The 15,968-nt window shown below is 36.6% G+C and overlaps 1 protein-coding gene across 1 annotated transcript in view; it reads right to left on the bottom strand.

Moving 5' to 3' along the window:
- The window catches only part of RYR2 (ryanodine receptor 2), a 416,366-nt gene that overhangs the window by 271,325 nt on the left and 129,073 nt on the right, over window positions 1–15,968 (bottom strand). Inside the window, exon 3 of the mRNA XM_040551914.1 lies at window positions 13,431–13,535. Coding sequence (XP_040407848.1) covers window positions 13,431–13,535 — 105 coding nt within the window. The remainder of the gene's footprint in view (window positions 1–13,430; window positions 13,536–15,968) is intronic.

The following is a 15,968-nucleotide window of genomic DNA, read 5'->3' as shown; positions in this document are numbered from 1 at the left end:
AATAAGGTGCACTGAGGAGAAAATGACAGTATTTGCTTTATCTGCAAAAGTTGTGCACTTTTTTTTTTTGTATTTCCTGTACTCCTGTTAGTACTGCGGCATCGCTAAAATATCCGAGAAAAATCAGGATTTTATGTAGAATAAACCTCTAAATTACATCTTCTTGTCATAGAGCTTTCTACTTGTAGCTTATTTGTCCATCTGCATGACACAAAGGCTCACACTGCATGAAATGCTTTAATCTCCACTTCTTTCTCTCCTTTCTATCTCTTCTTTTTCTTCTTTCTTTGCAGTAAGAAACGTTTACGTTATACAAATTCAAAGTTTAGAAGGGCAAATCTTGCAATAAGGACATGCTAACACTGGTTGCTGGACATAACAGCTCCATCTCTCTTCATGACACACCACTGACTGTGTAGGACTTACTAAAAGAATTTCTGAAGAAAATCACTGTCGCAGAGTTTTGTAACTTCAGTGGGTTATGCTGGTACTTGTAGGCAACCATTAACCTAATAAAAACAATCTAACTGTAGAAATAAGAAGCCATAATTCACATATTTTGCTCAAAACTTTGATCAAAAAATAATTCTTGTCTCACTGCACCTATAATTTGTCAAAAGAGAAAACATTGTAGTCAGTGCTAGGAAATGAAAAGAGCTAAAACCCCTGGCTCACTTCTGACTCCTCCTAGATGAGGACAGGAGGGTCTCCTAGCAAAACTTAAAACCTTTTTAGCCTGTCATGTTTAAAACTTCTGTCAGCTTTCAGATACTGCATTAACTAGGGTACTGAACTGTGAACCAGAGAGCTTAAATTGTCATGAGTGCATTTATCTCCCAATCTTCAGCATTTTTAAGGACGTACCTTAAGAACTTGACTTATTCATTAATTAACACTTATTAAGAGAAAAGGAGTGTTACCTTTTTCCATTGGCATGGAAATGGGATGGATTTACACACACACACAGCTGAGAAAATGAAAAGCTGCCAGCTCTGTGTGTTATCTCGTTGATTACTAATACAAAGTAATTAATGAACGCAGAGCTCCACAGTTGGAGGTGGAAGATCTGTATTCAAAAATCCACCAGCCACTGTTATACTCCTGAACCACAATGCCTTCCATCCCTTTCTGCAGCACAGGAAACCTATTCAGCTCTGTGAGGAAACTCAGGTTTTCCCTGTTCCTTAGGAACACACCAAAAAAAAAAAAAAAAGAATTATGGATGCAAGACACTTGCATGTGATGATTGCTTCACACATTACCCTTTGGATCTGTGCAAGAGGGTTGTATTCTGTTCCTTCAGCAAAGACTATCCCACACATTAAATTAGACAGCAGTTTGCTGGTCAGTGGCATGGAAAAATAGTTTTATTAAAACAAGGCACCAGAAGAAGTGATTAATCAGTCATGACTGTATGATTAGATGGGAGTTAATGAGCTCAATGCAATTTAGCTGGAACTCTGCCCTAACTGATGGGTATTCACAGAAAACATTTTCCTGAAAAATGAAGCTGTCAAGTATTGGAGTACAGGTTGTGAAATGAAAATTTTTCACCTTATAGAAACAGTTTAGATTAGAATGCACACATGATGTGCACAACCAAATGCTTGCATCCTGTTAATAAGGTCTGACATGGATTTAATGAACACACAAATCTGAAAAACTCATAGCAGTAATTACCATGCTACGTAATATAGCATTATATATCCACAATATAGCTAAGACATTTCACTACAAGTTAATAGATGTATTTGTTTTATTGTTATTTTCTCATAATGCCCTGAATTTATTTATTTTTATCTTTTTTTTTCAGTGCTTCTCTAATGTAATGACATTTGGATCTGGAATTGGATTTTGGAAACAAAAGGAAAAAAAAAAAGAAAGAAGAGAGACAGGCACGCTGTGACATCTAGAGCAAAACAATGACATTCTGGAACTAATGTTACTAACGGAGGAAAGAAAAGTCAGACACTAGTGTCAGTAACCAGCCTGTAAGCTGATCATTCAGCTCTATTCCAAAGTTAAGGTCTTCTGTCAGCAACAGTAAGGAGACAAATGCATGAAAACTATTAATCTGACAGATGTGAAAAAATATGCAGCAGATCAAAAATAACAGCATAAATGAAGGAAATAAAATCTATGAAAATTATTTTGAAAAAAAAAAAAAAAGAAAATAAGAAAAAAGAATTATTCCAATGCTAAAGAAGCAGATATCCATCCTTTGTTACTGTACCTTGAAATCAGTACAAAATCAGTGCATCAGATTTATATTTTAAAGACAATTAATTCAATGTGTACCACTCTATATACTAAATGCCAGCTGAAACATTCATAAAGGCAACAGAAGTTGGTTATGCCAAGCTGAAAAAAGCTAGGCATTTACTTACAGGCTTAGATATTCACTTAGAGATGAGTGAATGTCATGTCTCTGTATCTCTCCATCTCTCCCTTTAATCGTCACTGTCCTGGCCTCCTCTTTAGGAAGCACTTTCCAAATTCCAGCTACAGTAGGGTTCCTTCACATGCAGGTCACACTGCCTCATGCTTTCTCTCTGAATCTGACCTCTTGATTAGTCTAATCTTGCCCACAGTCTGGACTGATCCAATAAACCAAAAGCAAAACAGTAAAATGTTGGAAAAGAAAAAAATCTGCTCAGAATTAAGAACTTAAAGGACTGAAAGTTTCCTTCATGAGATGCAATTAAATCTAAAGTAGATAGATAAAAAAGGAGATTACTAAATTCCTAGTTGTTTTAAATACACTCAGAATAATCATGAGAAAGAATTTAGGAAATGCATCCCACTGTACTCAAAACAATGGCTATATCTGTAGCCTCCAAATCCTCAGGAGTTTTGCATTTCAAATTATAAGAAAGCCCCTAAGCACTTTCTTATCTACAAAAGGTTTCAAAGTGGCCTGTGCTAAAAGACTTTCTGAACAAGAGAATCTAGTGAAAAAAGGCTAGGTAAAAAAGAAAAAAAAAAAAATCAGAAAAGATTTCCTAAATGTTTTAGAACATATGAGATTTTTTTTTTGTGCTTCATTGAAAAACTGTCAAGTAGAAATGATCAAGCTATTAAATGGCCTAAAGGGATACCTTTAAGGTATTATATTTGTCTACTGTTTTACATTAAGCCAGAAAAATCCTTAAATAACCTATGAAAGTGATTAGGATTTCACTGGAAAAAAAAAAAAAAGTAGGAAAAGCCACTGGAATTTCAAAAGAAATCTCAATAGAAAGTCTACCACATACACACTTTCTGCTCTCAACACACGCCACCGTATTTATGAGTTGAGAATGGACTAGGTAGGTGTGTCTCACCCTTATATGCCATTACTGCAGGAACTACATTTCCTATATCCTCAGTGTAGAAATCCTATATAAGGCTGTGCAATATCAAACTTGGATATAGAGAATGTAGGGCTACATGCAAATGACTGGGTTAGTTGTAGTGTTCACTGCCTGAAATATGTACATAAAGATTCAAAGAAAGGTGCTAGCACCTTCCAGAATGCAATTGTGACACAACCAATGTACCGGTCTTGTGTGCTGTGAAAAAAAACAGGACAAATTTTCCTATCTGAATGTAAGTGCAAGTCAAAAGTGTTGATACCAAGCTCCATTAATTTAGCTTGTGGTATAGTGCTCCCACATTAAACAGGAACATTTAGAACTTTTTTCCTGGACCTTACTAAATATGAAGGAGACTACAGAATGCTCATCACTTTCCAAGGAAAGAATACATTCTTTGGAAAACACCAAATATTCAACAACATAATATTTCACAAATTTAGTGAATTATGAAAGTAACTGGGACAAGAATTCTTCTGAAATGAATTCAATGATTCTCAATACCAAGACACACAGACTGATTTCTGTGTAAAAAGCTCTAAAATGATTTTGGCTTTTCTTAAGGCCCTGTATTTACAAACATAGGAGGAGGAAAAAAAAAAAAAGTCATTTCACTGTCATTTCACTGTGGATTAAGCATTAAGTCAGTTTGCCTCAAACTTTCACTGGGACACTTGATTAGTAGAATTTCAAACACCTACACAACACCATTCCTAGAAAAAAAGAATAGTCTTTCACTTGATATAGTTTAGGTAGTACCAGTACTTAGAATAAATAATCTGCTATATACTTGGTTCAAGAGCAGTTGATTCCAGTTTCAAGCCAGAGAACAGACTCATCACTTTGCAATCTGTGGGATCACAGCTGAAAGGGAACTGTGGTCTTTCTCCTAGACAGAGGCTAATGCCTGGCTGCTTAATATTTTCCTCTGGAGATCTGCAAACCCCCCGAGTTCCTTCTTTAAAATTAAGGCTTTTTATTTCACTAAGTAATGCACCTGAAAAGGAATGACACATTGCCAAGGAGAAAGAATATGAAACGTTATCTGAAATTCCTTTCAACAGTCAAAAGATCCATCAGTTACTGACATTATTACAATTTGGACAAATGTACAAGTTGTTTTGAAGTAGAGCTATATACAGTAAACTGCTTTTAAGCTAACAAATTAACACCACCTGGAAATGGAATTTACAAAACATAAAAGTACCCAGTTAATTAAAATGCTTATCTGCTAAATGACCAACACTTACACCAAGTTACATGAACTTACGACATTGAACAAGAGATTCTGTAATAAATACTGTGAAAAAAGTGGGATCACTACATTCTTCTTTTTTTTTTTTTTTTCCCACTCCGTATATATACTTACCTTCTATGACATCCCAATATTTTTTCGGAAGAATCTTCTTTCAAGATAACTATGTGTTCTGTATATTTATCGACAGATTGTCAGCTACCAAAGGCTGCTTCAGGATAGGTAGCTCTAGGCACTGCCATAACTGAAAATACATTTCACATCAACAGGTGTATCCACAAAAAAAAAATAATAATAATAAAATTAACTACAGAAATCTCATACTATTGTAAAGGTCTTCATAACCTAAATGAATTAGGTCAAAAGCAAATGACAGCACCCAACCCAACAGAAGTTAGGTTTACTGCTAGCAGCCTGAAACCATAATTCTTGTTCTTTTTAAGTTTTTTTGTCCTACCTATGTCAAAGAATGCTATTTCCATAAAGAAGAGTAAGAAGAGAGCTTTTATTATCATCACTTAAAAAAGGGGAAAAAATAAAATAATAAAATAAAATAAAATAAAATGTCTTTTCTATTTATTCGTAGAGAAAAAGACAATTATTTGAAGGACCAAATGGCAATGTACTGTCCAACCAGCAAATGCTGGAAAAGGGAAAACAGTTTGGGAAGAAAGGGACAATCCTCAAAGCTCAGCAACTATCATGTCTGTCTAAAAAAGATACTTATGCTTCAGGATCATAGACTTTATACAAACATCAAATGAGGGGATAATGCCTCACCTTCTCACTTACCGTGCTGGTAGTCCTCTAAAAGCACAGATTTAAATTTTAATTTGAAAACTGATCCACAGATAAGTACACTGAGCTCACAAATACAGCATACCCCCTCCTTTTATCTTAAATGTATAAATATATTTTTATGTTTATATATATATATATATATATATATATATATATTTAAACAGACATGCTTTTGAAGGGGAAGGACTCAATTCAGACTGCCTGAAGGAACTCAGCAGGAGCTTTCAGTGCAGCTGAGATCCTGCAGACACTCCAAAAGGCAGCCCACTGGTGTGGGACCCACAGCCCATCATGGAGACAAAACGCTGCCCAGCAGGGCCCTTCCTGGCCGGGGCTGCCCAGGAGCCAGCATTCCTGCCACTCAGTGGGCCAAGTCCCTGCCCACAGAATGACCTCTGTAATGCCCCAGTGCTCAGAGCTAAAATCCAGGTTTAGCAGAGGCTTGGTGATCCTGACACATGCTGACATAAGGTCTCGGTTATAGTTCCCATTGAGTTTTGGGCTCATCCAGAGCTCTGCTGCTCAGAGAGGTGTGCTAAGCTGGAGTGAATGAGCTTGCCATCCAAAAAGGTAGGATGCTGCCTCTGTGAGTCATGGACTCTGAGCCTCTGCTGGGCCATATCCCAGAGCAGGCTATCAGCCAGGCACCTCACAGCCAGAGGCAGAACCTCACCTCTGCAGACAGAGCCGCTCTCAGTTCTCCACCTTCTCTGTTCAGCTATACCCCTGGTCCTTAAAACTTTTTATTTCTTTCATTTTTCTTCCACCCGCCTCAAACTCAATAGTTGTTTGTATCCTTGTAAGTAAATTTAAAATGGTTATTTTTTTTTACGATCAGAGAGAAACAAAACGAAATCTCCATGTTAACCACTTAGAGGGGTATAAATCTCAAGTTACAGTAGTACTTAGATACTTCAAAAACACTGCCACACTCACCTGCTTTGAAAGCTTTTGGCTTTACCGCTGCTACTGCAACAAACCATTTATTTGATGGCTCACCTTTGTACCTTCCAAGGCACAAGCCATACCATCCCAGCAAACCAACATTGAGGTGAACCCCAGTCATTGAGGGATGGCTGGGCATCACATCACTTTTCTACATACAAACAGGTAGCTGTGAAATAATGCCCATTCTCATTGGACCTGGCATTTTTGCAAATATGATACAGATTCACCAGTGATGCAGTCACCATAGATTCAAATTTCTTATTGCCATGGGGAGATGCAAGCATATGGGTGCAGATGAATCTTGATGCTTATAGTGCCTATCCAGAACTTTTCAGTGACAACTGCCCAGGAAATGACACCGGTTTATCACCAGTTTGGATACTTTTCTCATACATAGTTTGAGATGTTTACATAGTGTTATAAACAATCTCAAAAAATATTGTTTAATTATTATTTCCACTCTAAATAGAATTTAATAACAGCACAAACAAAACTTTAATTTATTTAATGTAAGGTCATGGGTTTATGCAAATACTTATATTACAGCTGTGTACATTGCAAAAGAGGAAAATATGATGTCTGAGTATCATGCTATCCAGGGCCCTCCATCTGGGAAATTAATGAAAGATTGCTCATTATATGATCAGTTACACTAGAGTGCTATCAGACAAGGACTATATACAACCATGAATGATTCATATTTCAAAATCATTTTTTCCTAAGCTAAAGGTACCAAGTGTTTGCATTTTCAAAAGAATGACACTAATTTCTACAAAACAATGTTAATAATTACACAAACAGTAACAAGACAGAAAGTGACAAGTCACCAAAATAACCTTTTTCAATCCATTCACTTCTCTCATGACATAGCCTTCCACAGTGGAAGTACAGTATGTTCATGACCTTTTCAACTTGAACTATGTATAATGCAACATATAGAACAGAGGGAGGTTACTTACTGTGTTATTTCATCCTAGCTCAGTAAGCATCCATTGCACTGAATATTCATTTTAAAAACAGTTCTAAAGACATAATGAATGAATGTCATCATTTTTAGTGTTGATTACTGCAATAGTAATCTCACAGATATTAATTCAGTTTTCATGATACCCCATTTAATACATCAATACATTTAAGAATCTAAAGAATGGATCTACTAAAATCAAAATTTGCACAAGCCTGGGAGCTGAGTTGAAGACACCTAGAACCCAACTTCTAACATGATTTTACATTCTGTTTATAACTTCCATCAGCTACAGCTACATCTCTGAGACCTCAGTACCTGCACAAGTCAGTCCTGAAGTATCAAAACATTCAAAACCAGGAATAATAAAATGAGCAGTTGCAATCAGTATGCTGGGCAGTGATTGCTCAGCTAGACTGGTGTGGTTAAAAACTCAGCATTGTTGATTGCTTTGGAGAAACATCCAATAACATTAAGAATGTGACTGGTTTAAGAAACTTTCACGGCTTTACATAGGATTGTGTAGCAAAACAGACAATCTTCAGTGCTCTAGAACAGCAATCAAATGTGAGGATTTTGAAGGTTTATCTTTTTATTTTGTCTAAATCCAGTTTAATATACCACTTTCAATTGCTGTAACAAATGAGCTGTGTGGTTGCAAAGACAAATTTAACTGTGCCATTTACGATTTCTCCATGCTTCAATTTTGCTTAAAAAACAACAAACACAAACAAACAAAAATCCACCTCTTCCAGGACTTCATAGAGAATCCTTACTGAATGACATCAGTATGTTGCCATTTTTTATATTACCTAGATAGAGATTATAGATGGCAAGGGAATAATAACTATGGAATTGACATAGGTATTATCCTATGGGGGTCCAGTTCTCCCCATGTCCAAGCCCATTGCAATGCTGCCCATATGTTCCAATAAAATTATTTTGCACATCAACTTTCTGCTTTCAGGACCAGCATTCATCTTCAGGTGGAAGGAACTACCAAAAGCATTAAGCAGAAGTCCACTTCCAGACTGGACTTTCACTTTTCCGTTTAATTAAATATCCTTATAGCAGCCTTTTTCTTTACATCATACTTTCTTCCCCTCCTCTCCTTTGAGAAGGGGGATTAAGAGAGTGGTTGTGGTGGGGTTTAGTCATCTATCACTGTGAAACCACCACAACAGCATACACTGGTAGAGAAGCACCACGACTGTGCAAATACTGGGGAAACAAAAGGCAAAAAAATACACACAAAAGTGCTAAGTAGGCAATGTGGCAACTAAGATCATTCTGTAGGAAACTAACAGAGGATTTAACGCTGTTTTATTTTGTATAAATGTAAAGAAAATTCAAGCATATTAAGTAAAATAAGAGCTAATTTTTTTCTATGTTATGAAGTCTAGGAAGATGAATGGCAAAAAATATTTAAAAAAAAAAGACTATCCTAGCCTGTTCTAATAGATAGTGTGCATGGTGTTATTCAAAATACAGAAACTGTAATTACTTATAAATTCACTTTCTTGCTACAGATGACATGTGAAGAGATCCTTGCTTATTTCAGTAGTAAGGTTTTCCTAGTCAGCTGGCAAAAAGCTGTAATTTGATGCAAACGGCCAGAGAAGCAACTGAGAGAAATCCCCCTGGCACCATACAGGATAGATGAGTATGGTGTACCTCTCCTACAAGAGTCATTAAAACACCATTCCAACAGAGGCATGCTACATACCAACAAGTGCTGCTGATTTCTACTAGCGAGCAACTCATGGGGCATGAAGCATAGCCCTTATGAGAGAAATTGAACTTTCCACCCATTTTGATGATAAAATTGCAAAAAGCTCTAGCAGTCTCATGCTCCTCTGTATATGCCTGAGCAAGAAACGCCCACGCACACACCTTGCACTGGCAGCACTCAGCACAGAGCAGCAAGAGGAGCTCCAGAAGCTCTCACCAGGATGGGTCTCTCCTGCTCTGTGTACTCCTGGTGAAATCGGATTTTGCTGTGGCTGGATGGTACAACAAGAAAATCGGGATGGCTTGGCACCCATTTGTATTCTGGTAGACCAAAGTGAAGTGCTTTACCACTGCTGGCAGAAATACTTAGAGCTTCTCTGAAAGAACAAGCTTACCAAGATTTCTCAATCACTTCAATGAAAACATGCAGTTAACGACAATCGTCTGCATAGGATATAACATCTCTCATGCACGCAAAGATGCACAACACGCAGGAAGGTGAAAGCAAGTCACATACTATGTGCATATACATAATATCTATTCATTAGGGTATGGCATTTAACATACAACCTGGAAGCTTCAAATTTCAATGACCTCATTTACAAGAGTTATTATGGAGCACTATAAAAGATATCACAAGGCAAAAGACTAGTATGTTATTTATATCATAAGACTGTTGGATGTGTTTCAGAAAACCCCAAGAAAAGCAAGTGTAAATTCACAAATCACAAGCTCCTAGTCATTTCAAAAGAAAAGCACGTTTTTGTTGTAGGCAAATAGAAGATGCATAAATTTGTGCTCGTTCACTTACAGTAAAATGTCCTTTAAATGCCAAGCTAATTTAATTTCCTCTATCTAGTCACTGTTCCCCCAATTCTTTAGATCTCTTTGAAGTTTACTTGATGATGATTTCAAAAAGTTTTGGACAAATAAGTCTAAATCATTTCCTCAGGCAACTGAGGTTAAGAAAACACCTGATGTTTTCCAATGTCAAATATGTCTAGTTACCTTTTCCTTTAGCAGTGCTACAACAGTCATACAATAGAACTGTGACTTGGTAAAAATTTTTTGGAAGCCGGCATTTCCCTCTGCAACTGATCCAAAATCAGCCAAAGGATTAATAATAACAATTTTTAAAATAACCTATATTCACAATATTTTGAAGTAAAATAAATAAATAAATAAATAAGGTAATTCCTCAATATACAAATAGGACTGTCTGAGGAAAATACAGGAAAATAATTTTTGCTCTCATAAAACATTTGACAGTACAGCTCTGTTGTCTACGTTTAAAAAAAAAAAAAAAGAGAGAGAGAGAGAGAAAGAGAGAGAGAGTTGTTTAAAACAGAACTGAAAGACAAAATAAAACTATAAATCCCTTCCTCTCAAGCAAAACTTGGCAGCTTCCTTCCTGAATACCTGAGGCACCTCTCCTGAGCAAGCAGCTGCAGTGCAGAAGGCACACCAGCACCGGAACAGCTGATGGCACTGTAAAACAGCTGAATTCACCTTGTTTTCCTCTTACAGGGTGCAACGTTGGGTCCCTTTCTCTTACCAAATTCCTATCCCTGATTCTAATATTGCTTCTACCTTGCAGAATATTCAGATACTACTGAATATAAGAGTACTAATGTACAGATGGCCAGGCTTCATTTCCTAAGAAAATTAGTGGAAAATTTCCAGGGATTGATTTGATTATGGCATCTCAGCATTTTCACAAAGAGAAAGTACTAAATACTAAAAAGTTCTTGAATCTAGTAAAGGAATACTTGATTAAAAAACAATAATCAGAATTAAAAAAAAAAATCAGAAGCAAAACACAGTTACAACATTTCGTGGTAAATATTCCCAAACAAACTCTTTGGGAAAGCTATGGAATTACTTTTTCAGGATCAAAGGCAACAGTGGAAAATGAGTGAAATTGTATAAGAAAGAAAGCGTGTAGTGCTGTGTTGCTAAAGATTTCTTCTAGTCATAGGCACTGCGTGGTTACTTTGTGTTCTGATTTTTTATCATTCCCTTTAAAATGCATTGCTTTATTCTGGCAGGTTATTAAAACACTGAAATTCATAGGTTCATTCTTTTCTATAAAATTTCACTCATTTTCCACTGTTGCCTTTGATACAGGCATTTAGTTGATTCAGGGGAGAGAAGTATACTCAGCTAGATGGATCACTAACCTCATGAAGTACGGAAATTCTCATTTTGGGATTCTTGCACTAAAACAAGTACTTATTTATTTCATAGGTAAATCTTGCACATTTAATACACACTAATCAAGAATTAAAAAGAAATCCAGTTAGTGCACATGGATATTCTTTCTTAAACACAAAGAAAGCTGTTTAGTATCTGACTCAAGACAGAATGAGATTTTGTTCTTATTACTCAACCATTTCATTACTGCTGACTTACCTGTTTTATAGGAACAATACCTACTATATAAAGATTGTATTCAGCATTAAAAACAGCAGCCTTAATGATTTCTAATGTAATGAAAAGTAAGGGAAGACTGAAAAGACCTCCCTTTTCAGGATTCTCTCCATTAGAAAACTGAGCTCATACTGAATCCAGTTAATAATAAAAAATTTTCAAGGAGTTGTTATACTTTCTTCTCCCAAATGAAAGGAATGTGTGTTGTTCTAAATAAAAATAAAAAAGTTAAAAAAAAAAAGATATAGTGCTTCAGATGTATGCACAAATTACCTCTTCTCATAAAAGTAACCACAGCAGTCATCAAATATGAAAGCTAATATGAAGCTGCCTATGTAAGCACCTACCATATGAAAAATGTATCAATAAATTCAAAGACAATCTTTATACATTTTTAATAACAACTACATACCAAATGTCAGTTCTGTTAATTTATCAGCAAGATCACGAGACATTTTAGTATTATTATTCCTGGCTTCCAGAGACTTACTAGAAAGAAAAATAATAGCACTGACAATTATTTGACTTTGTCAGTTTACAAGCCACTATTTACAAGATTATTCTCCTTTAATACCAATATATCAATATGCAAGAGAGACACAGGCAGATTGCTAATGAATTGCACAGAAGCCAGGCAAAATCTGCAGTAGCAACCTATTCATTATTCAGTGAACACCGACTATCTGGGTTAGTACAGCTGTAGCTCTGTACCATCTACTAATGCTGAGATTTAATAGGTATTGAGAGCACAGTAAACTACTCCATAAAAAGGTAACAACTGAAGACACTCAGAGACTTTGCTTTATCTTTCCTCTGTGATAAGTAGAAAGCACTGTATATCAGTACCACTGCCATTTACAAACTAAGGAGAGAGGGAACACCTCTTCTCTCAGATGTGCTTTTCATTCTCCTGTTGTTGGACTTGGTCCTCGCAGGGGAACAATTCTCAAGGACAGCACACACTTTGGATCATCCATGGGATGATGTTCTTGGACTTCATTTCCCAAATACTATTTTAAGTTTCAGTGTGTGGCATTTTATGGGGCTAAATACTGTATGTTAGTTTAAAGGTTGCTTTCTCAAGGCATTCCCACAAATACCAGAAGCAAGCTGCTCTCCTGACAGCTTTCATAGGTGACAGAGCTATGGTTAACCCCTCCTTCTGTTTTATCTGTATAATTCCTGTTCTTATAGCCAAACCTCCCATGTCACTCTTCCCTACTTACTTTACAGGATTTGGGTCAGAACACAGCATTTCTGTTAACACTACAGTGAGTATATGAAGCGCTAAACTACATCATATCAAATCAAATCAATTACATGACAGAGAATGTAAATTACACTACTAGGATTTATATGTAAACAGCTATATGTTAGTCAAACAGAATTATCATTATTCCTATATCCTTCATCCTCTAGAGAACAAAAACATGCTAGTTTACATATTTCTTTTCAACCAAGACTCATTATTACTCAATTTCCACCTCTAAAGTTGAGTTACATGACATTTTAGCTCAGGCCACACATAACAATGTCATTATTTACAGAGAAAAAACAGCACACACCCAAGTCATTTTAAGACTACCTGACAGTCTCATGTGACACAGTCAGTAAGAAAACTTAGCTGTTCTAAACAAGTGATCCAGCTTCATATATCACATAATGAGATCTCAAATTAAACCATTCCTGTAGCTCTATATTGATCTGCAGCACATTGAAATTATTGAGTATTTATACCCCTATTTATAACCCCTACTTGCGAGCTTCAGTGCAAGCTACAAATGTTTAGAATTTCTCAAAAGCAGACCACTCCTGCAGTGAAGAAGGAAACTTATATGTAAGCAATTCATTACACTATAAGCTTGTGTCAGTCGTGAAAACTGTGGTACAGTAGGGGAAAAAAATGTATTTGCAAGATGAAAAGAAAAGTAAAGATCTAATAACTTACCCCTTCTGCCTTTTCCTCTGTGTTAGCCAGCATTTCCTGGAGGGCTCGTACTGACAGAGACTGCTCCAGCACAAAGGTACAGATGGACAAATCAGGTGGCACATTCTAGGTAGAAGAAATAAGGGAGACCTCATTAGAGACAGGTCTGCTGAATACCACTTTCCAAAGATTCAAAAGATCTGCTATGTCCTTGAGGCTATGAAAGCCCATCACATACTGGGCTGCAACAAGTCAAGGGAAGCAATTCTTCCCCTCTGATCACAGCATTTATGAGCTCACTCTTGTGGTGTTGGTCCCAAATGGGACCTCCCAATACAAAGCAGACAGCAGCAAGCTGCAGCGAGTTCTGCAGAGGGTCACCATGATGGTCTGGGCTGGAGCACCCACCCCATAGGAGAGGCCAGGGGAGCTGAGCTCCATCAGCCTGGGTGGAGGAGGGAAAGTAGAGAGGGATCTTGCAGTTCTTTGCCAACTTACTGGTGATAGCAAGGAAAATGGAGCCAGACTCTTCCTGGAGGTTCTCCATGAAAGGAAAAGGAGCAGCAATGCAAGTTGTCCCAAAGAAAATTACTGGTAGATATTAGGGGGAAAAAATCACCTTGAGAGTAGACAACACTATCAAAGGCCACCAAAAGAAGCAATGTAACCTCCATCCACAGAGATATTCAAAACTTGACTGGGAAAGCCCTAAAAGCAACCTCAACTAACTTCAGAGCTCAAATAATTATTCATTTTACATTCCTCAGCTTAGAAGGTGGCCCGTTCTGATCAGGGGGCAGGACCTCCCTGAGGTCCCTTTCAACCCAATTTTCCCCTTGATTACACCAGCAAGACACTATTATTATTGTATAATGAAAGTAAAGATAAGAAAACCCATATGCTTATATCTTTAGAAAGCTTTTAGATGACACACAATAAAGCACACAAGTCACAACCTAGACAGCAGTAGAAATTAAAGACAATGTAACAGTGAAAATAATGAAGATTCAAATACTACTTGCAATCTAATATTTCTTTTTCATCAAACAATTATTTTAATTGATTCTGTTCTAATGGCAATCCTGGCAATTCTTTTTGTCTACTGTCTTGCCTATTACAACTTCCTTTTCTTAGGCTTTGAGCTTCTCTCACTCTCACTGTAAACATGCTTCTTTCACTGGTACTCACCTCAGGTTTCCCAAATCACTAGTTATACTAGGAAGACATCTAAGGATACATCTGTACTTCTAAGAATAAGGTATCATCTTTGAGCTTTGCCTAACAAACTGTTGTTTGCTCTGATATCCGAGACACATGCAAATATTTTGACTAGTTGAAAAAAAAAATGAACAAAAGCCACCAACTCTGGAATATGTCCCATCACAAAGTAAAAGCCACCAACTCTAGAATATGTCCCATCACAAAGTACTCATTATGAACCTACTTGGAAATGGCAAAAACAGGAGTTGCAGCTTATTATTACTGATCACTGTCTATAGACACGGTCCTGACTATGTAGAAATACTGCTAGTGAAGGAAACTCTGAGCCATGACTCTTTGTAATGCACGCATATTTTTATTGTACTACGAAAACAAATCTCTGAGGGCATTCCAACTGAATTAGTGGACAGGGTGCCATGCTCCAACATTCCTTAAACTTCCAAAAGTCAAAAAACATGTTATTACAACTGAAAAGTAGAATAATATATATACTTAGTTGTACAAATGTGCAATTGCTTTTAGCTAGCTGTGCCTACATGTGCACCTCTGTTCACTATAGATGTTTCTTATTGCCAGACTCCAAGGGAGTCTTGTTCACAATACCAATTATCATCAATCAGAAACCTTAATTATTTATTCACATTAAGATCTCTCCTTTAGCTTTCCATTTATTCTCATGTTCCTTCTCAGATACTAAAGGGCTTGGACATTATGCTCAGATTGTGAAGAAAACAGTAGTCAGTCTTTAGGCTACTGGTAGTAGCAAGACTTATGATCATCATCCTTATGATGGTCTCCAGGTCAAGATGAATTTTTCTGTAGCAGAAGAGTAAGGCAGGGATTGTCAAGACTAAGACCCCATCGCAGCCTTGCGGGGCTGTATGCTTCACCATATTCTATTTTAACTGGGCTAAAACAAGAGTGTCTTGTAAAAATAAATACTTAACTTGTCATGATTGAAAAAAAGATAATCATTGAGCTATTGAAAAGCTAACCTTCCAGACAATCATAGAAATTGGTAATAAAATTCAAACAGGCTTGTAATAGCACCATCTATGTTACAGGTAACAAAGGAAAATTAGGCTGTATGTGGGGATTTTGTGTTAACAGAAGAAAATGCAACTCCTACACACCTTTCCTTGCCTCCAGAACCTCTTTAAAATTCTTTGTCTTTTCATTCTCATGGTAGTTGCATATTTTAGCTTACAAACCCTTTTTACTAAATATTTTTCTTTTTTTTTTTAATAATTTTACACCATGAATGTTTTACTGCTAAAGCTGTAAACATGTACACTTATTCAAACTGTGTTTTGAGGCCTCTTCCAAGGCCTCAAACAT

The sequence above is a fragment of the Cygnus olor genome, chromosome 3, assembly GCF_009769625.2.
Source record: "Cygnus olor isolate bCygOlo1 chromosome 3, bCygOlo1.pri.v2, whole genome shotgun sequence".
Lineage (NCBI taxonomy): Eukaryota > Metazoa > Chordata > Aves > Anseriformes > Anatidae > Cygnus > Cygnus olor.
This window is presented reverse-complemented; position numbering and strand designations above follow the sequence as displayed.